The 27603-nt window shown below is 46.6% G+C and overlaps 1 protein-coding gene across 3 annotated transcripts in view; it reads left to right on the top strand.

Moving 5' to 3' along the window:
• Positions 1 to 27603, top strand: part of PLXNA4 (plexin A4) — a 464287-nt gene that overhangs the window by 398820 nt on the left and 37864 nt on the right. For all 3 annotated transcript variants that reach the window (XM_057425602.1, XM_057425603.1, XM_057425604.1), the window contains exons 17-24: positions 7300 to 7393; positions 10078 to 10317; positions 11109 to 11255; positions 16367 to 16601; positions 16992 to 17134; positions 20455 to 20723; positions 24189 to 24255; positions 26385 to 26531. In XM_057425602.1, the coding sequence (XP_057281585.1) occupies positions 7300 to 7393; positions 10078 to 10317; positions 11109 to 11255; positions 16367 to 16601; positions 16992 to 17134; positions 20455 to 20723; positions 24189 to 24255; positions 26385 to 26531 (1342 nt within the window). The remainder of the gene's footprint in view (positions 1 to 7299; positions 7394 to 10077; positions 10318 to 11108; positions 11256 to 16366; positions 16602 to 16991; positions 17135 to 20454; positions 20724 to 24188; positions 24256 to 26384; positions 26532 to 27603) is intronic.

The following is a 27603-nucleotide window of genomic DNA, read 5'->3' as shown; positions in this document are numbered from 1 at the left end:
TCAAACCAGACTGATAGAAGGAGCTGGGGATTAGGAGAAGGGCTTGTAAATCCCCCCAGTTCAGCTCCCATCCAGAAGCTGTTTTCACAAATCAATTAGTGTGTTTAATTTCCATGAAGGAACTTACTGATTCAGCCGGATTGAATCTTTGCACATTGGGCTTGAAGCTTTAGTGTCTGGATTTTCCATTTGGGGGGGTTATTTTCAGGCAGAGTTCAAGTTATCAGTGAAAGGAGAAATTGCTTCACTCCCTTCCTTATTAAAGTGAGTTCAAGGCTGGTTAAAAGGTGCAAGATTGACAGCCCAGGAGAGTGAATTCCCCTATTCTCCCCAGGAAAGTTACAGCATAAGAACTTTCTCTGCTTGGCCTCAGGTCATAGAATGGTTTGTGTTGGAAGGGACCTTAAAGCTCCTCCAGCTCCAACCTCTGCCACGGGCAGGGACACCTTCCACTAGAGCAGCTTGCTCCAAGCCCCTGTCTCCAACCTGGCCTTGAACACTGCCAGGGATGGGGCAGCCACAGCTTCTCTGGGCACCCTGTGCCAGCGCCTCAGCACCCTCACAGGGAAGAGCTTCTGCCTAAGAGCTCATCTCAGTCTCCCCTCTGGCAGGTTAAAGCCACTCCCCTTGGCCTGTCCCTACAGGCCCTTGTCCAAAGCCCCTCTCCGGCTTTCCTGCAGCCCCTTTAGGCACTGGAGCTGCTCTAAGGTCTCCCCTTCAGGAGCCTTCTCTTCTCCAGGCTGACCCAGCCCAGCTCTCTCAGCCTGGCTTCAGAACAGAGCTGCTCCAGCCCTTGCAGCATCTCTGTTGCCCTAATCTTAGAATCATAGAATCATAGAATCATAGAATAGTTGGGGTTGGGAAGGACCTTAAGATCATCCAGTTCCAAGCCCCCCGCCATGAGCAGGGACACCTCACACTAAGCCCTACCACCCAAGGCTCTGTCCAGCCTGGCCTTGAACACAACCAGGGAGGGAGCATTCACAATTTCCTTGGGCAAATCATTCCAGTGCCTCATCACCCTCACAGTAAAGAACTTCTTCCTTATATCCAATCTAAACTTCCTCTGTTTAAGTTTTAACCCGTTACCCCTTGTCCTATCACTACAGTCCCTAATGAAGAGTCCCTCCCCACCATCCCTATAGGCCCCCTTCAGATGCCGGAAGGCTGCTCTGAGGTCTCCACACAGCCTTCTCTTCTCCAGGCTGAACAGCCCCAACTTCCTCAGCCTGTCTTCATACAGGAGGTGCTCCAGTCCCTGATCATCCTCGTGGCCTCCTCTGGACTTGTTCCAACAGTTCCATGTCCTTTTTATGTTGAGGACACCAGAACTGCACACAATGCTCCAGGTGAGGTCTCACGAGAGCAGAGCAGAGGGGCAGGATCACCTCCTTCGACCTGCTGGTCACGCTCCTTTGGATGCAGCCCAGGATACGGTTGCTTTCTGGGCTGCGAGCGCACACTGAAGCCGGCTCATGTTCATTTTCTGATGGACCAGCACCCCCAAGTCCTTCTCCTTGGGCTGCTCTGAATCTCTTCTCTGCCCAACCTGTAGCTGTGCCTGGGATTGCTCCGACCCAGGTGTAGGACCTTGCACTTGGCATGGTTAAACCTCATGAGGTTGGCATCAGCCCACCTCACAAGCGTGTCGAGGTCCCTCTGGATGGCATTCCTTACCTCCAGCGGATCAACCGAACCACACAGCTTGGTGTCATCGGCAAACTTGCTGAGGGAGCACTCAATCCCACTGTCCATGTCAGCGACGAAGATGTTGAACAAGACAGGTCCCAACACCGATCCCTGAGGGACACCACTCGTTACTGGTCTCCAGCCGGACATTGACCCATTGACCACAACTCTTTGCGTGCGGCCATCCAGCCAGTTCTTTATCCACCGAGTGGTCCATCCATCAAATTGATGTCTCTCCAATGTAGAGACAAGGATGTTGTGTGGGACAGTGTCGAACGCTTTGCACAAGTCCAGGTAGATTACATCAACTGCTCTACCCTGTCCATCAGTTCTGTACCCCATCATAGAAGGTCACCAAATTGGTCAGGCAGGATTTCCCCTTAGTGAAGCCCTGCTGGCTGTCACCAAGCACCTTGTTGATTTTCATGTGCCTTAGCATGCCTTCCAGGAGAATCTGCTCCAAGATTTTGCCAGGCACACAGGTGAGACTGACTGCTGTAATTCCCCGGGTCATCCATTTTCCCCTTCTTGAAAATGGGGGTTATATTTCCCTTTTTCCAGTCATCAGGAACTTCACCTGACTGCCATGATTTTTCAAATATGATGGCCAGTGGCTTAGCAACTTCATTCTCCAGCTCCTTCAGGACCCGTGGATGGATTTCATCAGGTCCCATGGACTTGTGCACTTTCAGGTTCTTAAGATGTTCTCAAACCAGATCCTCTCCTACAGTGGGCCTAGGGTCATCATACCCACAGTGCCTGCATCTGCCTTCCAAGACTTGGGTGATGTGGTCAGAGCCTTTGCCAGTGAAGACTGAGGCAAAGAAGCCATTAAGAACCTCAGCCTTCTCCAAACCCAGGGTAGCCAGTTCTCCGGAGAGCTTCCAGAGGGGGCCTACCTTGTCCCTAGTCTGTCTTTTGTTCACTACGTATCTATAGAATCCCTTCCTGTTATCCTTAACATCCCTAGCCAAGTATAATTCTAACTGAGCCTTAGCTTTCCTAACCAGCTGAATCGACTTTCATCCTATTTCTTGTGTAATTTCAAATCACTTTGAAGGTTCATAACCTCAGAGGAGGGCACAGAGAGAGAAGATGCAATATCCAGGATTACCCATTCTGGTTCAGGGTGTTGGGGACAGCTTTAAGCACGATAACTGTTAGCTGTGGAGCTCCATCCAGCAGGTCGTGATGGAGACAAGCACTAGAGTAATGCCTCCACACAGAGCTGGATGAAAGTGCAGCCAACTCCAGTCATGAGAATGAGCAAGAAATAAGTTAGTCAAGACACGTGGATCTAGAGATGGATGGAGGAGGCTGTTACTCAGTATATTTGCTATGTGGTATGATTCATTACAGCAAATCCACTGTGCTTCTCTGATTCATCACTCCTGGCTGTGGGGCTAAGCTGTTTTGAGGGATAAATGATTGCTGCTAAACCAGCTTTGCTAAATTAGTGAATGAATGTACTGAGCCTGGCTTAAAACCTTCTCAAGTGCCATTTTCCATGACAATAAAGAAAAGATTACTGCTAATTCACTCCTATAGCCAAAAAAAAAAAAAAAAAAGAGAGTCCCACTGGGCTGGCAGGTAACTTGAATTTTATGAGGCTCCATTAATACTTTTGATCTGGGTTTGATTTGCATAACATCCAGCAGTTATCTGAGTCTGCAGATAGAAGATTATGCTCAGAGCTTTTGGGATAATAAGGAGTTAAATTAGGGAAGTGTCCTGGGTTCAGCAGTAGCAGTTATTTTTCTCCTTCTTAGTAGCTGGTGCAGTGCTGTGGTTCTGACTTTCAGCCTGGGAACAGTGCTGATAACACCGATGGTTTTAGTTGCTGCTCAGTCATGTTTACTCTGACCAAGGACTTTGTGAGCCTCATGCTGTGCCAGGGAGGAGGGGAAGCCAGGAGGAAGCAGGAGACAGGACACCCGACCCAAACTAGCCAAAGAGGTATTCCATACCACAGCACGTCATGCCCACTATATAAACTGGGGGCAGTTACCCGGAAGGGTTAGATCACTGCTCGGTCAGGCTGGGTATCGGTCGGCGGGTGGCGAGCGGTTGTATTCTCTCCCCTTGTTATTTCCCTTATCATTATTATTATCATTGGTGGCAGCAGCAGTGGTTTGTGTTATACCTTAGTTACTGGGCTGTTGTTATCTCAACCCGTGGGAGCTACATTCTTTGATTCCCCTCCCCATCCCTCTAGGAGCAGAGGGAGGAAGGAGGAAGGGGGGGAGTGAGCAAGCGGGCTGCATGGCTGACTTTCCAGCTGGGGTTAAACCATGACAGGAAGCTCATAGTCTTGGCACCTCTGTTGTTTTGCTGGACAGCAATGTGTCACCAGGCTCTGATCCACCTGGTTTGAGAAGTGACCATGACTGGGTGTTCAGCTGCAGACACAAAGGGCAATGACTGGTGGATTTCCTGCAAATGAACGGTTTTATGTGCTTAATTTGCAAGCCGGAGAGGATTTGGGGATGATTTTGTGTCTTCAGCACCTCTCTGATCTGTGGCTGTGCTTAGTAACTGTGATCTGAGATTGCAAGCTTGGTTTCCAAACCAAATAGAGAATTTTTAACACATGGGTTTAAAACTGTGTGCACAGACTTGGTTGATTAAATAAAAGGATTTCTGTATATATACACACACTCTTATATCTGTACATATGTACACACGTTTGATACGTCTGGAACATGTAAAACTGTCAGCTGAGTAAAGGCACAAAATCCCTTGTAGTTTGAGGTGGCAGAGATTAATAATAAGAGAAAATAATAACAATAATTATAAAAGCTCACAGCCCAAAACCCAGGACAGTGGAGAAAGAGCAATTGGTTTATACATGTCTCTTCTGGTTTCTGGTGAGAGATCTCTCCTTGGGCAATCGGGTTAGAACTAGATGGTCTAAAAGTCCTTTCCAAACGTAGCTATTCTATGATTCTATGGTATCAAGAATACTTAATATGAAGCTGAGTTTTGGAGAGAGGGTATTTCTTCTGTGAGGCAGAAAAGAAGAGGTCTCTTGTACACGGATGTGTGACTTCAGAAGAGATCCCCTGTGCGTTCAAGAAAACTCAACCGTCCAAGCTGATCTTATGGAAATGGCAAAATGTGGTTTTGCCCCATAAAGTTTCCCATTAGAAATTTCCCATCACAGCAGATGGCTTCAGACTTGAGATACTCTGCAAAACTCAAGGTCAAATGTTGTCCTTAACAGGGATCAATCTGTACAGGCATTACTGGAATGAAAGAAGACCATAAAGAACCTCTCAGAGAAATGTCACAGGAGCATCTGCCTAAAGATACCGGTGTGACAATCTGTTTAATCTCTTTGACAGAACTTGTGTCTCATGACTTCAAATTTACAGGCTTCTTAGTCACACAGGCTGTGTTCAAACTACTAAGTACTTAATCCATGTCCAATTTAGATGAGCTCTTAGGAAGAAGCTCTTCCCTTTGAGGGTGCTGAGGCGCTAGCACAGGGTGCCCAGAGAAGCTGTGGCTGCCCCATCCCTGGCAGTGTTCAAGGCCAGGTTGGAGACAGGGGCTTGGAGCAAGCTGCTCTAGTGGGAGGTGTCCCTGCCTGTGGCAGGGGTTGGAACTGCATCAGCTTTAAGGTCCCTTCAACCCAAACCAGTCTGGGATTCGATGATTCCATTCTTTGCTCCTGAAGCCAGCAAGCATGCATTGCCCTCATCTGTACTATCCGTGATCTTTCCTCCTTCAAAGACAGTTTAGCTTCATCTATTCTGTTTGCTGGGAGTGCTCCCTGGCCCTTGCTATCCCCTGAACCATGACCAGCCATTGGCTGGGGTACTACTAACAGCTTATGAGCATCAGTGGCCACCAGCCAGTGTCTTAGCTAGTGTCCTGGCCATCTGGTTTATCAGTGTGGGTTTAACTGGAGTGACTGAAGCACATTCCTAGCTACTCATGGCTAGCTCCCTGAAACCTGGTAGCTGTCCTGCTGAGCAGAGAATGTATTTGCATTCACTTCTACCCTCCTCTGATTAATAATGGAAGATAAATGAGGAATATGGAAAACAAAGGTCAATAATGGGGGAAGTCTGTTGGCCAATACAAGCTTCTTCCTTACAGTGTGTTTATTCTCTGGTGATTTCTCATCTATAATGCACTTGTTTCACCTTTCATGTATGTGTAGGTTTACCTGGAGGCAGGAAAGGGATTCCGAGCTTTCTTTTCCCAATCCCACTGTTTTCTGCATGACCTCCCATTCTCAGCAGAGTGCTCCAGGAAATAAATTGCAGACTGGACAGTCTCCAAGAGGAGTTATAGAGGCAGGTGCTGAAACTGATGAGAGCACTTCTCACCCTGGGAAACCCTCAGGAAGGGGGCTGTCCATTGATGACACTTCCTCATCCTGTGCTTTCTTGAATAACTATTCCCACTTCAACCTTTGCATCATGTTGCCTCCAGTGCTGTAAAGGAAGAGCTCACCCTGGTAGAGCAATGCTGTTTCTAGTTGGGATGGTCAAAGCTGCCAATAGTGAGCCTTTCCCCTTAAGACAGCGTTCAAAGCCAATCCATGAAGCAGCTCCTTCTGAAGCCTGGGAATTCTCCTTCATGGTTTCCTTCTTCCTCCTCTCCCCAAAGTCCCACAAAGAGCACTGCTGGCTGCAGCTGGAAGAGGCAAGGGAAATGAAAGAAGGGTGTTTCTGAAAGCTGTTTCCTTCTCGTGACAGTGACTGCAGTGAATGAGAAGGGTTCCATTCACATCTCCTCATTGTAAGCTGGGCTCAGAGAGACGTTATAGAAGTGAGAAAATCCACCAAAAGATGGCTGTGACCTTTATGAATCTGGATTTTCTCAGGATATTGGTCCTTGTCTGAGCAAAGGGACACAGGGACTGGAAATCTCTGTTCTGTCATGTGTTGGATCTGACACACATGGCCTGGGTCACCAAATGGAAACCAAGCAAATGCCTTATGCACACCAAAGTTGAAGACTTTGGCTGTGACATGGTTTAGTGTGAGCTGTCCCTGCCCATGGCAGGGGGGTTGGAACTGGATGATCTTAAGGTCCTTTCCAACCCAAACCATTCTATGATTCTTCTAGATGCTGCAGGACCAGGTTCCCTGGCAGCACTGAAGCGTGTACACTGGGGCAACATAATCTCATTCAGGACGATGTTTTTATGACGGATTTAATACACAAGATGGGACTACACACTTGAACCGAGCTAGCACTGAAACCTCAAGAACTGCTTGCACAGGATTGTGTCTATGAGGGGGTTTTCTGACTCCTTCCCTTTAGTGATATGGGAGATACAACCTGTGGACCATTCTGAAGAGCCCCTGTTAAATTTCCAACTCTTTTTCTCTTTACTGAAGATTGTGATTGCTGAGTCCTAACAATGAAAAACACCCAGATGCTGCTTGATGTGACAGATTTAGCAAAATTGTGGCTTTACTTCTTTCCTTACGACTGAATGAAAATTTACTTGTTTTGTTTTCCCTTCCTATGGCACTGTGAGATGTGGTCAGATAATTTGCAGTCAACATTCAGAAATACACATCACCCACTGATGGTGCAGTCAGTCCTGATATCTAAGTTCATGCTTTTCTTTCATTTCTTCTTCTCTAGTGGCAACACACCCATTGCAGTGTGGGGAACTCACCTAGACCTCATCCAAAATCCTCAGATCCGGGCCAAGCACGGTGGAAAGGAACATGTCAATGTGAGTATGACTGCTGAGCCGGGGAGGGCACATGTCCAGGATGGTGACTGGGGCTGGCTAACTGCTCTGGAGGCTGCAATCTCCAATTTGATCCAGAAAAGAGGGCATGGCTTGCTTTCAGAAAGATCTCTCCTTGAAGGAGTGCTGGACCAAAGAGGGAGTTGTCAGGAAGGGTCGTTCAGCTCCTGGTCTCTGCTGAGCCTTTTTCTTCTTTTAGCTCAAGGATACCTGTCCTCTCTCTTGGCCCATGTATAACCTGTGTTATTTATCAGCCATGCTTGTGAATAAGTAGACTCAAATTCAGCTTATTTACTGAGTGATCTAAGATCAGAAGAGATTCCTTGGTACTTTTGTGCCCACTCCCTGGACTATTTTGGATTCTACAAGAGTGTATCCAGGTTTAACCAGCTAGGTTTACAGCCTAATTCAGCTCTCAGTGACCACTGAGGAATCAAAAGCTCCCTGAATTCCTCTGATTCATCTCTCTCGCCTCCCCTGCTTTGGAGGCCAGAAGAGCTTGACCAAGGTCTGGGAGGACAATTTGCTTGGAAGGAGCCAGTTACCAGTAGCTGTTGAGTAGCTCCAGATAGAGCTGTAAGAGGTGTGAGTTTAGCACCTCCAATTAGGTGCAGGATGTTGCCATGCAACAGGAGAGATTTAAACAGGGGAGATTTTGGGCCTTAAACAGGGGAGATTGAGATGAGCTCTTAAGCAGAAGCTCTTCCCTGTGAGGGTGCTGAGGCCCTGGCACAGGGTGCCCAGAGAAGCTGTGGCTGCCCCATCCCTGGCAGTGTTCAAGGCCAGGTTGGACACAGGGGCTTGGAGCAAGCTCCTCTAGAGGAAGGTGTCCCTGCCTGTGGCAGGGGGGCTGGAACTTGATGATCTTAAGGTCCTTTCCAACACAAACCTTTCTGTGATTCTCTGATTGTAACAGCATCTTAAAAGGTATTGTCTGTGTATGGACACTTCCTGGGACCAAGTGTGAAAGAGCATCACAGAAAAAGAGGCTCCAGAAATAAAACATGTAAGAGGGACTAATTTGGGTGGGCGCAGAAAGTCCAGATCCTTTTCATTTCTCAGATTTTAAGATTAATCCATGGGCTTTCCACCCAAGGTTTTCAAAGCACTTTGCTTTAAAAATAACCTACTGCCACATGAACAATGGTGAAACCGTGGTAGACCCAAAAAGCAGATGCAGGAATATATGAGGTAAGTTCATTTGCATCTGCAGTTTGCAGATTAAGACACCTGAAGTTTGGTCTCATCCCAGTTCCATGAACTCGTATCTCCCAAATCGAAAGCATTTTTTTTACGTCTCCCACTCTATCAGATTCAGGAAATGTCTGTTGAGATTGGTTTCTGGGTCTGATGTGAATCTTGACTGCCAATTTCCTTTCTAGTCCCTCATGAAGTGATTATGCATATTCATAGGTATTCTTTATAATGTGTTGGATTTCCTAGTACAGCATGACCCAAGTTTTCCTGCAGAATTAGAAGGCCACATTTCTTCATGTTATTCTTCCAGCAGACTCCAGCTTTTGCCTGACGCAGTGGTCTCAAACAATCATGCCATTGTGCAGATGATGAAGCCTATTCATCATCTCACACTTGCTCATGTAGAATTGCCCATCAGTTCTGTGCTGGGAAGTACTCTGGGGCCTATTCTTCCTTGTAAGAGCTGTTACAGCAAAGAACATCTGACTTGCTTACTTTACAATATGAAACTAACTGGTCCAAGTCACTTATCTCTCTATTGATGTGAACCAAAGACAGATTAGCACTTGAGCTATGCTAGCTGTGATAATGAGTGTGCTCTCAGTGCTGGAGGTATCAGACTAGCTTGGAGAAGACTGTCACATCAAGCACAGCTGGGGTCCTACAGGGCTGGTGCTGTTTCTGACAGCCTGTTGGTTCATGGGGAGACCAGGATGCATTGTGCTAGCTGCCACAATATAAAAAGATGAAAGCTCATATCCTGAAGGAGAACAAGGCATCTAATTCTAAGTCCTTTATCATGGGAGAAAGGGTAAAACACCTTTCACCATCTTACCCATTTCTCAAATACACAAAAAAGCAGGTCTTTGACAGGGCTGGAACCAAACTTCAGAGTCTCCTGAGACCTACCCCATTGTCTTCATGTCTGCAGCTTCCTGGGCTTCATTTGAGATAACCTGATGTTCAGACAGGAACCTTGGACACAGCTGAGATATGTACTCACATAGTGTAATGTATGCTGTACACATACCCTTTGGGAGTGATCCCCAGAGTGTGTGAGCTAATTGTAGGGTGGTTGTAAGGCTTTGGCTAGTCTTCTCTGTGTTTGAAACAGGAAGATATTTCTAATTCCAGAAGGAAATGAGGTTAGTGGAAGATGCTGGCACTGGCAACCCCAGAGGGTATGCTCCCTCGAGGCAGAGGAGCACAGGATGCCCAGTTGCAGCGTAAACTTAGCACCCCTGCCCCAGCAAACCTTTCCTAATCCCTTCCCAGCCTTGACTATGTGATGTTTATGTGGTATGTTTTAAGCAGTGAAGCACCAAACTGTGTCGTGCTAACCAAGGAGGTCTGGTCCTCCCTATCCTCTGGCTGTAGGTAGGCTAACATTCCCCTGGGAGGTATCTGCCCATCAGGAGAGTTGGTGGCATTTTCAGTAAGCTCTCTTTGTGTTGGGTTTCTTTCTCCAGAACTGTGAGGTACAGAACAGCACGGAGATGACCTGCCAGGCTCCAGCCCTGGCTGTTGACCCCAATCACCAGTCTGAGTTTGCTGAGCGTCCAGAAGAGTTTGGCTTCATTCTTGACAACGTGCAGTCCTTGCTGATCCTCAACAAAACCAACTTCACCTACTACCCAAACCCTATCTTTGAGGTTTTCAATCCCTCGGGCATCCTGGAGCTGAAGCCAGGAAGTCCCATCATACTGAAGGTGAGATGGGGACCAAGGGCTGAATGAGAAAGGGCAAACATACTTCCTATTGCCTCTCTGTGTCTGCCAGCACCCTGAAAATCACAGCTGTATCCCTACTGCATCTTCATTCACCTATCGTATCGCATCGTATCAGAGTCCCCATCTGCAGGCACCAATCACAGCTCAGCATCTGCCAATACCCATGGATAAAATATAGAAACTCCTGCTGTCTTTAGCTGTGTGCAGTCTAAATTTGTACCCGTTGCTGTTCACCATAAAAGAACTGCAACAGGACTGGCAATTAAATACCTAAGTCTCTTTGTTGGGTTTTCAAGGCCTTTTTCTCACCCTGTTTAATTCCTGCACCAGTCCTTCGTTATTTCTGTAATATGGACTCTGCAATACAGAGAAGGAACTTCATGGCTGAGTATTTTTGTATCAGCACTTGTATGCGGTGCATATGCAAAGAAATGATTGTGCCTGCAGAATAACTTCTTGCGTGTTTGTAAAGGGATCTGTCTTACTTGCCTGAATATGTTTTGTGAGGGCCTATTTGTGCAGGACTTCTCTACAGCACTTCTCATTTAGTTCTGGAAAGAGAGGAGCAGGACAGGCTGTTTTGACTGATTACAGTCCATACCCATCCACGCTGTCCTCTGCATGATTTCCTAACTTGTCTTTTACTCTCTATGTTAGCAAATGGTGAACCAAGATGTCAAGTGCAATGTTAACACTGGAACTAGAGGTGAAGGCAAACTCTTCCCTGATGTGTGTTTTTTGGGGTGGGGGTGATATTCCTTTCTATCCAGGGCAAGAACCTGATCCCACCAGTGGCAGGAGGGAATGCCAAGCTGAACTACACCGTTTTGGTTGGCGAGAAGCCCTGTGCAGTGACTGTATCAGATGTGCAGCTACTGTGTGAATCCCCAAACCTCATTGGAAGGCACAAGGTGATGGTAAGTGATGCTTGAACCTTAGCCTTCCCTCCCTGGGTGCGTTGGGAGGGCACACCAACGCTGAAAAGCTGTCAGAGTTCTCTGAGGAGTTTGCATCACTGTTTGCCTTCTGTAGATCCCATAAGCATCAGGGTCCCATCTTAATATAGTATCCCCATCATGAGTAATTTAGAGAAGTAGAAGAGTGACCTGGAGATCTTTATGGATAGTGAGAAACATTTCATAATCAAAAACCATAAGGAATGTTTGCCTCTCTTCTGTTTTTTGTATGTACGGTATGAACCCTCAATGTTCATGTGAGTTCATTTATGTGACATGCTCCCTATGTGACACACTTCGTTAAATTCAGCAGTCCCCAGCAATTGGTGATTAAAATTTGCCTTTATTTAGGAGAAAGAAAAGAAAAAAGCAAGATATAGTCTATAGTATGACTTGACTTTGAGGTGTTGATATCTATACAACTTAGTATACTCCTGCATATCCTTCCTGGAACCTGTGAAAAATGGACCTAGTGATTACATCAGAGGTAGATTCTCCTTTCACCATTGATTTATTCACTCCTCCTTTGCTCGCCTCTCAGTAATCTGCATTCCTCAGTTCTGCTGCTTGATAAACAGTGCATCAGCAAACTCATCTGAGCTGTACCGAGCTGTGGGTGGAAGCACACCACAAGCAAACAGACTGACATCAGACATAGGAATGATCGATGTTTCTCATTGCTGCACCCCCAGAGCTGTATCTGTCACAGATTTATTTATTGCAATGCAGTGAGGCTCAGAGAGGTTGATAGAGACACACTCTTTAAAAAGAGAGGGTTTTTGGGAACTTGTAGGAGATAAAGAGTTTTGTGGTGACCCTTTCTGGTCTTGTTTGTGACTGCTGCTGGCAGACCTCATGGTGGCAACTTAAATTCTCTGTGCCAAAGTTTGTCATCTGGAAAATAGAGGTAATAATGCTTTTCAGCCATGCAAATATACCATGGCTCTTGATTCATTGTAAAGCACATTAAGACACTCCTATAGGAGCAATAAACAAGTGAGGGATTTTCTCTGTGTGAATACCAAAGCTTTTTGAACAAGGCAATATATGTTCCCTGTCGTTTTCATGAATATAGTTAAGCACATGGTTAGTCAGAGATGGACAAAGCCAGTCCTAGAGAGAGAAAACTCCAAGTCAAGTGATCAGTCAACCCCTGGGGTTCAGGGAGGATGAACATCTGGTCAGGTCTTAGTAACTGGGAAGATTCCCTTGCTTCTGTAGCCTGGGACAGCTTAAGTGGAGCCATTGAGAAAATATCATGGAATCACAGAAAGGTTTGGGTTGGAAAGGACCTTAAGATCATCCAGTTCCACCCCCCTGCCATGGGCAGGGACACCTCACACTAGGCCATGTCACCGAAGGCTCTGTCCAGCCTGGCCTTGAACACTGCCAGAGATGGAGCATTCACATCTTGGCACCCTGTGCCAGTGCCTCAGCACTCTCACAATAAAGAACTTCTTCCTTAAATCTGACCTGAACTTCCCCTGTTTCAGTTTGAACCCATCACCCCTTGTCCTATCGCTACAGTCCCTGATGAAGAGAAAATAATTCCTTTTTGAGGATGCTGATAAAACAAGAGATGTTGCTGCAAACATGGAAAGATGATCACATTGAAGCCCGTTAATAAGCATCAGCATTAGGGCAACTTACAGATTCCTTGTTTAACTGCCAACACTGAGGCAATGCTTTGACAGTGTCTGGGCTGGGAACCAAATACAGAAGGTCACCTGCAATGGAAACCAGTGCTCAAGGGTGGACTTTGCATGAGGAACTTAACAAGGGATAACTAGGCTGGGAAGTGCCTCCTCCAGCATAACACAGCATCGCTGTTGCTTGGCTTGGTACAAAATGTATCCCTATGTTCACATGAATGTCACTTTGATGGCCAGGATAATTGACAGGTAGCTCTCCCAAGCCTTCCTCCTGTTTCTGCCAATGATTTACTGTGTGACCTTGAGTAAATTGCTGAGTAAACCATTTCTTGCAAAGCGAGGTGGCCTAAATCTGAGGGAGGACCACGGGAGTGCGTCAACCATTGCAACACTAAGGTTATTTCTAAGGGAAGAGCAGTGAAAATGCCACACATTGATGTCAACATGGTTTTGATCTAGTTCAGCTGTCTTTTATACAATGACAGTGTTAAATACTTGACAGAAAAGAGCTAAAAGGCCTGAGCAATTGTTAAAAAGATTGACTAAAACTCAGAGGCAAGCTCTTTTCGAAGGAAAAAAAGAAACATGAGGAAGAGCCATAAGTAACTGTATTGGAGAAGGTCTGCAATGAACAAGTGGAGTACATCTGAAGGGTTGCTGGTATCTAATGTTGGCACTTACGTATTGGAAGCCACACTGGACTCTTTGAATAGTGAATGGAGAGATGGTCAAATATAACAGTTGAAGTTCAGGGCACATTTCATCTCATCCTAAGGTAGATCCTTACCTTTGGTCAGGGCAAACTTGCATTAGGAAAGACACTACCACAGACAAGTTTTGCACAACAGGGACTCCTGGACAGGTGCCCCTATATGTTTACTGGAGAAAAGTGGGCTCTGCCATAGTGCCATTTAGAACAAATTCATGATTAATAGGCTTAACATGTGGCCAAACTGTTGTTTGGTCATATGGAGGGTTCATGTTCAGTCTTCTGGAAAGTATAAATAGCTTCCTTCAGAAGAAGGAAGACTATTTCTGAGTGCCCAAGAAATAAAGTAGGGCTATACCTACATATTTGCTTGTTTTTCTTTTAAATGCTACAGGCTTTCTTCTTCAAGAGACAGATTCCCTTAGATCATGGCAGTTTGATTCGTGGACTATGAGGCCTTCCCAGTGTTGAAACCACCTTTACAGAGGAACAAACTGGGGCTATCGTTCTTAAGACACCTAGTTTTAGGAGTCTAGATCCCTTTATAGTTAATGGAAAGAAATACGAACTTCCAGTGAATAAAACGTCTCATCCTAATGTCAAAGGAGGTTTCAAAAGCAGCTCACATAAATCAGACTCTAAAAGTGCTTTTTTTCTGTATTGACTCCGAAAGCACAACTGAGATGTCCATGTCTAATGTCTCCTGAGAGGAATCCCACCTATTGAGATGGGCTGTTCTCTGGGCTTTGAGGACAGACCTTCACTGGGGATTGAGGTGGGAATGTTTGATTCTAGTCCTGATACTCCTTGAATGGACTCTGGCTGCAGGGCTGGGAGGTAAAGAGCCACTTTTGGAAACAGAAAGTGAAGTATCAGGTATCTGTTTATTTATCCACTGTGACAGGAAGGAAGTTGTGCAACCTGGTGAGCTGGGAGGATTTGGGACAGTGCTCTAGGACAAAAGGAAACAGCTTTCAAGGCACAGATTACCACGTGAACTTGGCAGTGTGTCTTCTCAGTTGATCATGCCACTTACCAGTACCAAACCCATGTCCTATGTGGGTTTTATAAATGAGGTGGGCCTTGTATCTTGAAATAGATGGGAAAACTAGTACTGCTGCATCCTCAGCTTACATGGGTACTAGGTTGTTCCTGGGCCACTGAAGGTGCTACAAGTCAGCAATGTCTTGGTGCAGGAATGGTCATCTTGAAACTTTATTACTCCATTAGATCAGCTTAGGTTTGGTTTCATTTCCCATTGTAGATATTGTTATCTCTCTAAATCCCATCCCAAAATGGCATGAGAGGACCTTGTGGATGCAAATTAGGTATGTCTAGACGTTCACTTTTGTTCTGTCGAAGACATAAGTGTTACAGTTATGTGTCTTTGGCCAAGACCTACTGAGGAACAGCCTATAGCTGGTGCTAGAGCAAACCAGACATCTTAAATTGAAAGATGTCTCAAACAGACATTAAACTGAATGCATATGCTGCAGACAGACTGATAAACTGAGAGCTAGGGGAAGGACAAGGCTTTGTGCAGCACTTGCTGTGTCTCTCCATGGTGAAGCTGAGATGGGGTGAAGTGATGGGGCTCATCACCATGTCACAACCCTCCAAACTCTTTTAAGGGTATCTTCAAAGCTTTATATTAATCTGTAACCAGTGTTCTCCAACCACAACACAGTCCTAGAATCCTTCTTTTCATACCTCAGGGTATTCAGCAGTGTTTTTCCCCTGCCACTCAGACTTCTCCTACTCTACAAATAGTCTTGAATAACCTTGTAGTAGCCTTGAGCAAGCAGTATCCTGTAGGATTACTGCTGAGAACGGTGTTCATGTTGTAAAAACGGGCTCCTAATAGACTTTCTTCAACAAACCTTTTTGTTGGGCTTGCAGCAGTACCACCTGCAGGGTTTGTTCTGGCTTTTAAGAACAAGGTCCTCACACAGCAGCTTGTTGCAGAGGATGGCAGCACCACTAGGAACCTTTAGGATTACATGTAGAGTAGATAGTTGTATTCAGCTCCCTGTGTTCATCAGGGCAGTCCAGCACAATTTAGCTGTTCCGGATGGGGAATTAAAACCCGGAATGAAGCCCAAACTGATCTGTAGCCAGGGCATTAAGAGTGGTGAGATTTATCTCACCACTAGTCTTTTGTTGGTTGTGTTCATGGGCACTTTGTCTATAGAGGTGCTTCTATATGACATTCCATGACATTCCAGGTGTTTTTAAGCTATTCTCCATCCCAGTATTTGCTGATTTAGCTTGGAAGACAAAGGGAAGTCATTATTCAACCTTAGGGGGATAGAATCATAGAATCATGGCATGGTTTGGGTTGGAAGAGATCTTAAAGCTCATCCAGTTCTAACCCCTGCCACGGGCAGGGACACCTTCCACTAGAGCAGCTTGCTCCAAGCCCCTGTGCCCAACCTGGCCTTGAACACTGCCAGGGATGGGGCAGCCACAGCTTCTCTGGGCACCCTGTGCCAGTGCCTCAGCACCCTCACAGTGAATAATTTCTTCTTTATATCCAACCTAAATCTCCCCTTTTAAGTTTGAACTCACTGCCTCTTGTCCTATCACTAGAGTCCCTGATGAAGTGTCCCTCTCCAGCATCCTTATAGGATGTCGGATGTAGATGATGGAGTTCCTCTGTGTTCCTGCTTGTTCAACAGTCTCAACGCAACTCTTCCCTGCCTTCCCTCTAGGCCCGTGTAGGAGGGATGGAGTTCTCCCCTGGGATGGTCTACATCTCTCCTGACAGTCCCCTCAGCCTACCAGCTATTGTCAGCATTGCGGTGGCCGGTGGCTTGCTCATCATCTTCATCGTGGCTGTGCTGATCGCGTACAAGCGCAAGTCCAGAGAAAGCGACCTCACCCTCAAGCGTCTGCAGATGCAGATGGACAACCTGGAGTCCAGGGTGGCACTGGAGTGCAAAGAAGGTAGGATGAGGAAGGAAGGCTGGCGCCGTGTCAGTGCTGGTAGAAGAGAAGGAGCCACCTATAGAACTGTGAGCCAAAATGTCACAGGCAAAAGGAGCATTGAGCCCTGTGGGAATGGCTCAAGCCTGGATTTCATCTGGCTTTGCCTGTTTTCCCTGAGTTCAGCCTTCCTCTACCCTGTCCTAACTGCCTTTACTAACAGAGAACCTTGGCACATGCCCCTGTGGAAAAGCTGTGTTATAAAAACCTCTTGTCCACTTCTTCCTCCTCTCCATGTTTCTTCTCCATTTAAACCTTAGTTTTATGCATGTGGGTCTGAGGTTCTTTCCCACCATGGTGAGGGAGATCTGGGCTGTCACTGTTACATGAGTCTTTCTTTTTTTGTGGCAGCCTTTGCAGAGCTACAGACAGATATTCACGAGCTCACAAGTGACCTGGATGGAGCTGGGATTCCTTTCCTTGATTACCGAACCTACACCATGAGGGTGCTTTTTCCTGGCATTGAAGATCATCCAGTCCTGAGGGATCTGGAGGTAAGAATTCATCATCTGCTTCTGGCTCCTCTCAAGCCTTCCTGTTCTGTCCTGAATGCAAGAGATGTTGTGTCAGTGGTGGGGATGTGATGGCTTACACCACTGTCTGCCCCCCAGGGATGAAACACCACCTCATTAAAAATCCAGGTTGAAAAGGGAAGATGTTTACTGCTATCTTAGATGTCAAATTCTGCCTGGTCACCCATCTGTCTGGAAGAGTCTCATATATCTGTGTGCATTAGGGCTACTCCATTAAGCTTGTCCTGGGCCTCCAAGGGGTTTGTTTTATAGACTGAATTTATTAGTTACTGCTGTGCCAGAGCCAGGACAAAGAGTTGTATGGCAGAGCAGCATAGTTACCTGTGTCACTCCGGCTTTGCATGACACTCACGCTACCTAGAGGCATTTTCCTGGGGCAACACCTACAGGAATAACCATCTCTCACTGGAGGAGGTTCACCTTTGCCGTGTTCTGTGGTTTGCAGTGGGGTCAGAAAACCACAGCATCATCTGCCCCATATCCTGCCTGCGTCTGCCTCTGTCACCCCAACTCTCCAGACCACAGTAGTGGGAGGACAGTGCGACACTGCCCAGCACTACTGGGGTCTACACACAGCCTGCGTGACCTCACTGGTGACAGTGAGTATGACGGGACCCGGGTGACGTCTGATTGTGCTGCAAAACAGCCTCAGGCTTTGACAGATGGATGGGTTCTGCTCTAGGGATACCTGGGCTAGAGAAGCAAGGGATACACCATGGCCAAAGCCAAAGAGGTCATTGGCCGAGCTCTCTGCAAACTCTTTGGCAAGCTCGGAGCTTCAGAGAGGCTCTGGCATGGGCTGGTGAGATTGCTGGAGGCCAACACTGGGGCTGCTTGGCAGAAGGGAGGAGCAGGAGCTGGCTCAGGCAATACCATGCTTGGCTGGCTGCGTAATCAGAGGCTCCTACTCATCTTTGCTCCTTCCCTTCAGGGGAGCCAAAATTCATCAAACTGTGTGGAAATGACCATTAAAAACCCTGATCCATCTGCAAGGAGGTCTTGTGGGATTGGAATCCTGTATATATTTGCCTTTGGGATGCAGGTAGGGTGTCCTTGAGCTGCTTTCCCTCAGGAAGAGTAGCTCAGCAGCTTTAATACATGAGCATAGGGCACAAGGGGTGATGAATCTCTCTCACATATGTATGCACACATACACAAACACTTTCATTATACCCACAGCCTATTTCAATCCCTATATTCATTAACCTCAGCCAGCTGACCACAGAGGAGCATCTGACCCCTGCAGAGCTTTTAGCATGGATGCTCCCATATGTAGATACAGACACAGAGCTAGTGTTTCAACCTGCCACCTTTGATCTCTTCTTCCTTTCATTTCATTAATCTCTTTTTCTCCCTTAATCCTCGGTAAAGCTTCAACAGCTCTTTCAGTGTCAACATCTTTGGCTACCGCCATATCAGGGAAAGTAGTTCCCATTCTTCTCCCTTCTCTGTAGGATCTAGAATGAGCTGCTATTTATTGCAAAAGGCCCCGGCACACGTCCCGCAGTGAGCAGGTCCTACTTCTTTCCAGTTCATTTGCCAATGAACTGCTTCCAGATGCAGTACAAAACACTTTTCTTATTCTTCTTTTTTAATTCTCTGTAATAACCTGGGGATAGGCAATACTAAACGTTCAAGTAAGTGAGCTAAAAAGATCATCACTGTCGGGGGGCGGGGGGTGGCTTGGCTGGTTGGTTGTCTCAAGCTATTTACTAAGTAATTGATTTTCTATATGCAAAAAAGAGTTAAGAGCTCTCATTTCCAGAATGAAAAAGTAATGACTCTTTCAGGGCCTTGCATTACTTGGTTGTTTAAGCATGCCAGCTTCTTTTGGATTAAAGGGCCAAATCTAGTTGGTTATTAATACACACATAGAATCATAGAAACAGAATGGTTTGGGTTGGAAAGGAGTTTAAGATCATCCAGTTCCAACCCCCTGCCATGGGCAAAAACACCTCACACTAAACCATGTCACTCAAGACTCCGTCCAGTCTGGACTTGAGCACTGCCAGGGATGGAGCATTCACAACTTCTCTGGGCACCTTGTGCCAGCTCCTCACCACCCTCGCAGTAGAGAACTTCTTCCTTATCTCCAACCTGAACTTCCCCTGTTTCACTTTGAACTCATCACCCCTTGTCCTATCACTCCAGTCCCTGATGAAGAGTCCTTCTCCAGCATCCTTGTAGCCCCTTCAGACACTGGAAGCTGCTCTGAGGTCTCCACGCAGCTTCTCTTCTCCAGGCTGAGCAGCCCCAATGTTCTCAGCCTGTCTCCATATGGGTGGTGCTCAAGCACTCTTACATGTTGCTCTGTGTTGAGCACCTCCAGCTTACAGGGAAGCTTTTTCAAAGGCTAGAACAACTTCAGCAATGTGGAGGAGTGAGTTTGGGGTTCTCTATTTAGTCTCCATTTTCATCTACAGCCAGAAGGACCAGAAAGGGTAAAGCCCGCTATAGACTGTGGAGTCCAGCATACAGTATTGAGGACATAAATTGCTCTGTATAAAAACAAGTCCATCAGCCTCTTAGAACTGATAAACATATCAGAGACTTATCAACCTCTTTGTCTCCAAAGCATTTCACCTTCCAAACCCAGGGGTCCTTCTGCAGTCACACCTCCAAGACAGTCCCAATTCAGGGTCTCCTCGCACACCTTCATCTGCCTACTTCAAACCAAGGCCCAGCTGCATGATCACCATCTCAGCCACTGCCTCACTGCTCATCAATTTGTCTCCTCAAAACCTGACCACAGGCTTTCTTCCCCACTCTTTTTTTTTTGCTGTCTCTCCTAGCTTCTTGAAGCTGAGCCCCAAACCTCTGTAAGCAGGTTTCTTGCAGAGATGAAAGAGAGGCTTTAGGTGAAGATAGAGTGAGACTTCAGTCTGACTACAACACAAACATATCATGGTATGGTACCACTCTAGGCACTAGCAATCTCTTTTTGATGTACTGTTCGGACAGGGAAACAGAGGATTGGAAAAGAATCCTCTGGCTGTGGCTGGGAGGTCTTTCGGGCTTCCTAATCATTAGATGATGTATGGACTCTTCCTTTTTACAGGATTATCCTGTGATGCAGAAGGACTCAGCTGACTGCTAGATGCAAGTTTATGTTTCATGATTGTCTCTGCTTTTCCTTTTTCCCTTTCTCAGAACTGACTTCTGCTTGATGTCACAGTGTAGAGTTGGAGGAGCTGGAGGGATGAAGGCAGAGAGGTAGCAAAGGATGCATGATCCATTTGGGTAGTGAAGGAAAGGTGTGAACTCCCTGTCTTCTCCTGCAGGTCCCTGGCTATAGGCAGGAACGGGTGGAGAAAGGTCTGAAGCTCTTTGCCCAGCTCATCAACAACAAGGTTTTCCTGCTCTCCTTCATCCGCACGCTGGAATCCCAGCGCAGCTTCTCAATGCGGGACCGTGGTAACGTGGCCTCGCTGATAATGACAGTGCTGCAGAGCAAGCTGGAATACGCTACTGATGTCCTCAAACAGCTCCTGGCTGACCTCATAGACAAGAATCTAGAGAGCAAGAACCACCCCAAGCTGCTGCTCCGGAGGTAAGGATGCCTGGGGCTGGAGGGATCCGGGATGGGCAGCCTGTGTCCCACTGTCCAATGGAAGCATGTTGGTCTTTGGAGGAGAAGGGCAAATTTGCCTGGTTTTGGTTTGCTTGAAATCAGGATGGTTGCAGCCATGGTTCACAGGACCCTATAAAATCATAGAATCTTTTAGGTTGGAAAAGACCTCTAAGATCATTGAGTCCAACTGTTCCCCCAGAGTTGCCAAGTCAGCCACTAAACCATGTCCCTAAGTGCCATATCTACATGTCTTTTAAATGCCTGCAGGGATGGTGACTCAAACTAGGGATGATATGAAGCTGTTTGCAGTTGAATAAGGCAAGTAGGGCTGAATGAAGACTGAATATTTCTGCCTTTCTGGTTTCTTGCTCATTTAAGACTTCCTGACAGAGCATGCCTTCCTTTAGTGGACTCTTCCTCCCAGCTTCTTCTCTACATTTCTTCCCCTTTCCTTGTCTGTAATCTTGCTCCATCTCCTGCCTAGCCAAAAAATGGTCAATGATTGAAAGTTACAGAGCTAACCTACCTCTGCATTTCAATGTGTATCTTCCAGAAAGCATCATAAGAGCAGCAAGAACCCATGCTTCCTAACCTGTATTTTGCATTCTTTGTGGACTTAAGATGGTCACTTTTGATTATGTTTTCTTTTAACCTGAAAACTCCAGTTGCATTGTGTAGGACCTATATCACATAGAACAGGCTGTCTTATATACCTGGTGAGTAGGTCAGCCTACTGCTGCTGTGTCCTGCCTGGGACATGGACTGCCCTGCTTAGTTTCTCATTCATGAGTTAACTATGAACACATGGAGAGTTTTCTTCAGCTGCACTGTGGGATCTCCTGTCTCAACCTGAGCAATGGTGCTGGGAGCTTATTGAGACCAATAGAAGATCTGAGCTGGACAACAGAACTGGTTTCATACAAGGCACAAATCTGGGTTAATGCTTCTTGGCCAGGTCTAAGATCTAAACTCCATAGTTCTGTGAGAGCCCTCAAATCAGAAATCTGCTGCTCTGTGATTAATGTTCTTTCCCTGCCTAAGGCAATGCAGCCTTTTCTCCCTTTGGGATCATATTCATCTCTTTTTCACAGTCTGAACCAACTCTTCCTAGGACCCTAAGTGAAATCAGGGTGACTTTTCTGGAGGGGAATGTCCTTTGCCACTGCTCAGAGCCAACTTTGAGGAGCCCTCAGCTGATCACAATGGATGGCTGGAACAGGGATGAGACCCATGGTGCTTGCTGGGAGGCTTTTCATCTTGCACACAGCAAACAAGGGAGCAGAAGGCACTTCCTGGCATTCAGGGCAGCGATGCCAGGGGCAGAGACTGGGCTTTGCTTTGGTGTCACTTGACCCCCTGATGTGATTCAGGCCCTACAGCCTGGCTGGTGACCATCCTTCAGCTGTCCCCAGGGTTCCTTTCTGTGCTTCTCCTCTGATGCTGGCTGGCACTGCCTCCTTCCAACTGTCTCCTCCCTTCATTTTCTCCTTTTCCTCTCCTTTCTCCATGTCTTTATCTTCCCTGGTTGTTCATTCCTGTCTTGTCCTGCTCATCCCATTTTTCCTCTTTCTCCTGCTTCCAGCTCTTTTCTAACTCTAGTCCTCTTTGTTGGAAATGAATTGTGGCCTTTGGAAGGAGAACCAGTGAACAAAGGAGGCACCTCCACTGTTCCAAGCCCTGAGAACAAAAGGAGAAGTCAGAGATGTGGTTTGTGCTCTGAGATGGAGGTCCTGAACAGCTCCAAAGCAGAGTCTTCTGAGCACATGAATAGCTTGGTGCCTTGGGTCAGATGTTGGTGTGAGTTCCTCAGTTATTTGGAGCAGCTGGATTCAACACGGTGCTTCCCTCCCTTCCTGTCAGTGTGTGGATGGAAGGGAATGTTCAAAAACCTTTCTGCAGTGTTGCCTTTGGGGGTGTATATTTGATTTTCCCACCTCACCTTTGTCCAGTGTTCATTTCACATGACACCTACAGCCTCAAAGAGATCGAAGTTGTCAGATCAACTCGATGATCTTAAAGGTCTTTTTGAAAGCAAAGCCACAATGGGATTTGAGTTCTTTTTCTTATGCTAATGCTAAGTTTGGACTATGTAATGGGTCCCAGGTATCACATCAGGGAGCATCAGAAAGAGCACTCTTCTAGGTGACCTTCCCTGCAAGGAGCTCAGACCATGGTAAAAGTAGGGATTTCTGGAACTGAATGTCATGAATGGAGGGCAACAGCTAGGTGACCCTGACTGAGGGGAATCCATGGTGAACAGGGTGGTTTGGAGACACAGCAATGAGACAAAGGAAACAGCATGAAGCTAGTAGCAAACTGGGACCATATAAACTCTTTCTCTGACTGCAGGAAAGAAAAGAGGAGCATTTAGCTATGGAAGGGATGGTCACTGGCTCTGTGTTGGTGAAACAGGGCACTGCTTTCAGGAGAGGTTGTTGACTGGTTCCATACATTATAACTCAAGTAGTGCAAACCCTTCCCCTTGCAAGTCTCATGCTCCAGAGGAAGCAAGATCTTTAGGCTTAGGACTAGGGAACCTAGAAGTGAAGCTGCAATCCTAAGCAAGAGCCGCTGCATGGCTTTGGTGAATACCAAGACAAGGAAGAACCACTTAAACTCATCCAGGAAGGACTCTTGCTTTGTTCTTGAACAACACCAGTGCATTCAAAAAACATGTAGATGAGGCCCTCAGTGGTATTGGTTAGTGGTGGCCTTGGCAGTGCTGGGGTAAACGTTGGACTTGATGATCTTAAAGGTCATCATTAAACTACCTAGTTGAGTCTATGATTCTATGTACTGGAGCCAACACAGGTTTATCCTGTGCTCCTGGGGTCCATCCAGCATTTACAGGTCTGGGTCAGTCCTTCCCTAGGAAAAGTTCATCTGGAAAGACTTGAGATGGATTTTTATTTGGTTGAGAACAGAATGTTCAAGGGCAAAGCAATGAGTTTTGTGAATGTGTCACATTGAAACACTGAGGACTATAATCAATCCCAAATGCCAGTGAGACAGACAGTGCCAGATAACTATTCTCTGGTGATTTAGATCTGTCTGTCTTAAGTATTTATATAGCCTACTTATCATACGGCCTAAATCTGAGCTCCTTGTATTTGATGGATTTATCCTCCCTGAGGTTCTCTGAGAAGGTTCCCTCAAACATTGTCATCTCCCTTTTGTGGATAGAGAAACTGAGAAACAGACACAGGGACTTCCCTACTCACAGCAGAATCAACAGGGCAGGAACATGCTTGCATGGTTCCTAAATCCAAAGCTAAAACAAAGAACCTAGGACATGCTTAATCCTGATGGTGTCATGCCAGGCTTCCCATGGGGCTCAGAGACCAGGCCAGTGAGATGGACAAAGCCAGTCTTTGACTAGCCCTTTGATATGACTGGTATGACTAACTCATTTCCAATCTGCCTTTTCTCCCTGGCTGACTTTAGGACAGAGTCTGTGGCTGAGAAGATGCTCACCAACTGGTTCACCTTCCTTCTGTACAAGTTCCTCAAGGTAAGAGGTGCAGCATGCCTGGATGAAGCTGCTGCTTTAATATGTTTCTTCCTGGTGAGGTTTAGCTGGGGCAAAAGCTTCCCATATATAAAGGAAAAGGGTTTTTTTCTCTGGAGGGAGCTCACTGCCTAATGGGAGAGGGGCTGTTTTCTGATCCAGGGAGAACAAAGAGCGATGCTTTGTTGGAGAAGCAGCCTGTTGGTCTTACTTCTGTACAGTGATAAGATTTAAGAGTCAGTGCTGAAACATGAAGGACTCTAGAGCCTGATGAAGACCTACATTGAAAATGCTCTCCTTTTACTGGCATTAGATCTCCATCACCTGGTGATCCATGTTTTCAGTGCATAGTGACTGGAGATCTCCTCCCATCCCAGTTCAGAGGCGGTACTGAGGCCCAGTGCCTCCATCATACTTCACGTGTTTTATGTACACCAAAATCAGATCCCTGCTTAGTTTAATTTAGTCCCAAGCCCAAGCTCTTCTTGGCATTAGGCTGTCTCAAGGCTGCCCTGGGCATGGCCATGAACCCTCTGGGAACAGGGGGCTGGATGCAACACACTGTCACTCTTGCATCCAGAAATCAACAACTGAGGCTGTTGCTGCTTTGTATTCCAATGGGAGGTGGCACTGGCTTTGCAGGACAGTCCTCAGCAAGAGATCCAAAAAGGACTTGAGGCACCCCCTGAGCCCTCTTGTACCTCCCACAGGGTCTCCTTGGGGTGTGTGTAATAGAATAAAAGAGTATTTCAGCCTTTGAGCCCTGCCACTGACTACTGGGTGATGGCAGTCTCCTCTTGAGGACACACATTGAGCCTCAAGCATGCTAATTGCCAGTGCATCAAACTCAGAGCCAGGAAGGAGCTGGGCTCTGCACCTCTCTCCCCCAATCCCAATGGAGTTACTAGATATCCTAACGCCTTCTAACCCCATTTGGACAGAATAGACACCCTCTGCCTGGCAACTGAAGGCTTTACAGATAAATTCCATTCCCCTGAGCCTTTCCCAGGCACAAGGATGAACACATGGGAAAGTTTTGAAGGTCCCTGGAAGGTAATTTCAGTGACTTCAGTATCAGATTCCTGCTTTCAGCTGAAAGGAAAGGATATAAGGAGGTGACTCTCTAAAGAGCTGCCTTTATAATAGGCTTTTTTCACCCCACTCAGCTACTTGTCTTCTTGCCTTAGCCTGAACAGAGGCCTGATAAGGGTAAGAGACAGGCTCACAGAAGCAATATGCTGCTGGCAGATAAGCTAATTAAGTGGGAGGCAGGTATAGGAACTGAGAAAGGGGCCACTTGGCTTCAGTTTATTAACTTGTTTTGCTGGGACTTACACCAGAGGCAAATGACCTCACTCATTGGGTTGGGGCACAGAGCAAGAAGAGAGGGCAACATGGGGAGGAGGGGAGGAAGGATGCAGGCGTGGAAGGTAGGCAATAGAAGGAACCATAAGGAGGGATGAATGGTAGTGAATGGGTAGAGGGAGGGCAGCAAGAGAGGAGAGGCTAGGAAAAGAGTGGGAAGAGTGCAGTGAGTGCAAATGATGGGAAGGAGAAATTAGGGAGTTGTGCATGTATGTGGGTTGCTTGTTGCTGTCTTGCGCTGAGCCCCACACATCTGACATCACCGTTGCAACCATATAGATCCAAGGGTACATTGCCCTGGGTCATGCAGCTGCTCCTGCGTGAGCATTCCTATTTGCCTCCAACATGAGAGTGGTCATGGACACTGGGAGCTCTGCCTGGACACCTAGCAGGACTGGGCATCAGCAGTCCATATCCTTTTGGACCTGTCTCCGTGTCCTCTGAGATCCATCCTACCACGTGCTGAAAACTCTGTCCTAGTGACAACCACCTGAACAGCTCCTACAAGTCTCTGATAACCCAGATATTGCCAGGGAGCACTGACACCTTTGTCCCATGGCAGGGCTCTTGAGAGGGCAGGTTGCACTCTGTACAAGTGGAGGGTCACCTCCATTCCCAGGCTGTATGGAACACACTGATTCCCACTGATGCATCTGTCTCGAGTGGTTGGGAATGGCAAGCCATGGCAGTCACTGAGGTGCTATGTAGGTTGTGTTCTCACCTCTGCTCCTTCTGTTTCACCTCATGGTCGTCTCTCCCCCCTTCAGGAGTGTGCTGGCGAACCTCTGTTCTCCCTTTTCTGTGCCATCAAGCAGCAGATGGAAAAGGGTCCCATCGACTCCATCACTGGGGAAGCCCGGTACTCACTGAGTGAGGACAAGCTGATCCGACAGCAGATTGATTACAAGACACTGGTGAGTGCTCTGAGCATACTTTCCTATGGGCTTGTTCAGCCTCCTCTGGCAAAGGGGTATTTAGAGAAAAGAAGCCAATGATGGGCATGCCTACCCTCTAGGACTCTTTATTCTTGCAGCCCATCAGGGTAGTCCTGCTGAATACTGACTAGTTGCATCCCCTAGCACAGCAAGGTTAGTGGCTGAAGCATCTGCTTGCAAAGCTGGTTGCTTCCAAATTACTTCCATTGTGCACTGGAGAGCCTTCAGCTCCCCAAAGGCATTACCTGTTCTCTGAAATCAGCAGCACTGCAGGATAGGCTGACAGTGCCAATCCTTGCCATTGCTTGGACTAGGTGAAGTCCAGGAGCACTGGAAGACAAGCATGAACTTTGTGTCGTGAATGTGAAGGCAATAGATATGGGCAATTTACTGTGTTTTGTTAGACAAAACACTTTCTAGTATCTACCCCTTCTACCTGCAGTGATGTCCACCTTTTCAATATCCCTCTGAGTTGTAAGTCAGAGTTGGAAGAGTTGGAGTTGTAAATCTTAGAGCAGGAAGCATCAAGGGATACGTTAGAGGTACACATAGAGTAGAGGGATCTATTAGGTCTTCTCTAATGTTAATGCAGCCATTCCTCTTGAGCAAGCACGAGTCAAAGAAAAATGAACTTGATTTAGAGATTTCAAGGGAAAGAAAATTAATCCCTGTCACTGAGTCATTTGCTTCAAATGTAATTGTCTGCATGGTGAAAGATATACATTGCTTATGTCCAGCTGGAGCTTCTACTCTGAGATTACACTCTTTTCCCACTTGATTAAAGCATCAATTAAAGAGCATTAGATATCTCTTCTTAATGTAATTGTTTGTGGGCCTTCACTTTTTCCTGGGTACACTAAATCCTCTAAGCTTCTAAGTCTCTGTGAGATGAAAAACACTTTCTAAGTCTTCAACGATCCTAGTAATCTCTTTATTTCCTATGTCTTTATCCATGCAAAACCCTAGCTCCTAATTTAAGGATGGTCAGAAGATGCTCTGAATTTACCAGAGTATTTTGTTTCCACCTTCAATTGAGGGACATTCAGCTCAC

The sequence above is a fragment of the Pezoporus wallicus genome, unplaced genomic scaffold (assembly GCF_028554395.1).
Source record: "Pezoporus wallicus isolate ANWC-B61680 ecotype Strahan unplaced genomic scaffold, APGP_CSIRO_Pwel_v1 contig_4722, whole genome shotgun sequence".
NCBI classification, from domain to species: domain Eukaryota; kingdom Metazoa; phylum Chordata; class Aves; order Psittaciformes; family Psittacidae; genus Pezoporus; species Pezoporus wallicus.
This window is presented reverse-complemented; position numbering and strand designations above follow the sequence as displayed.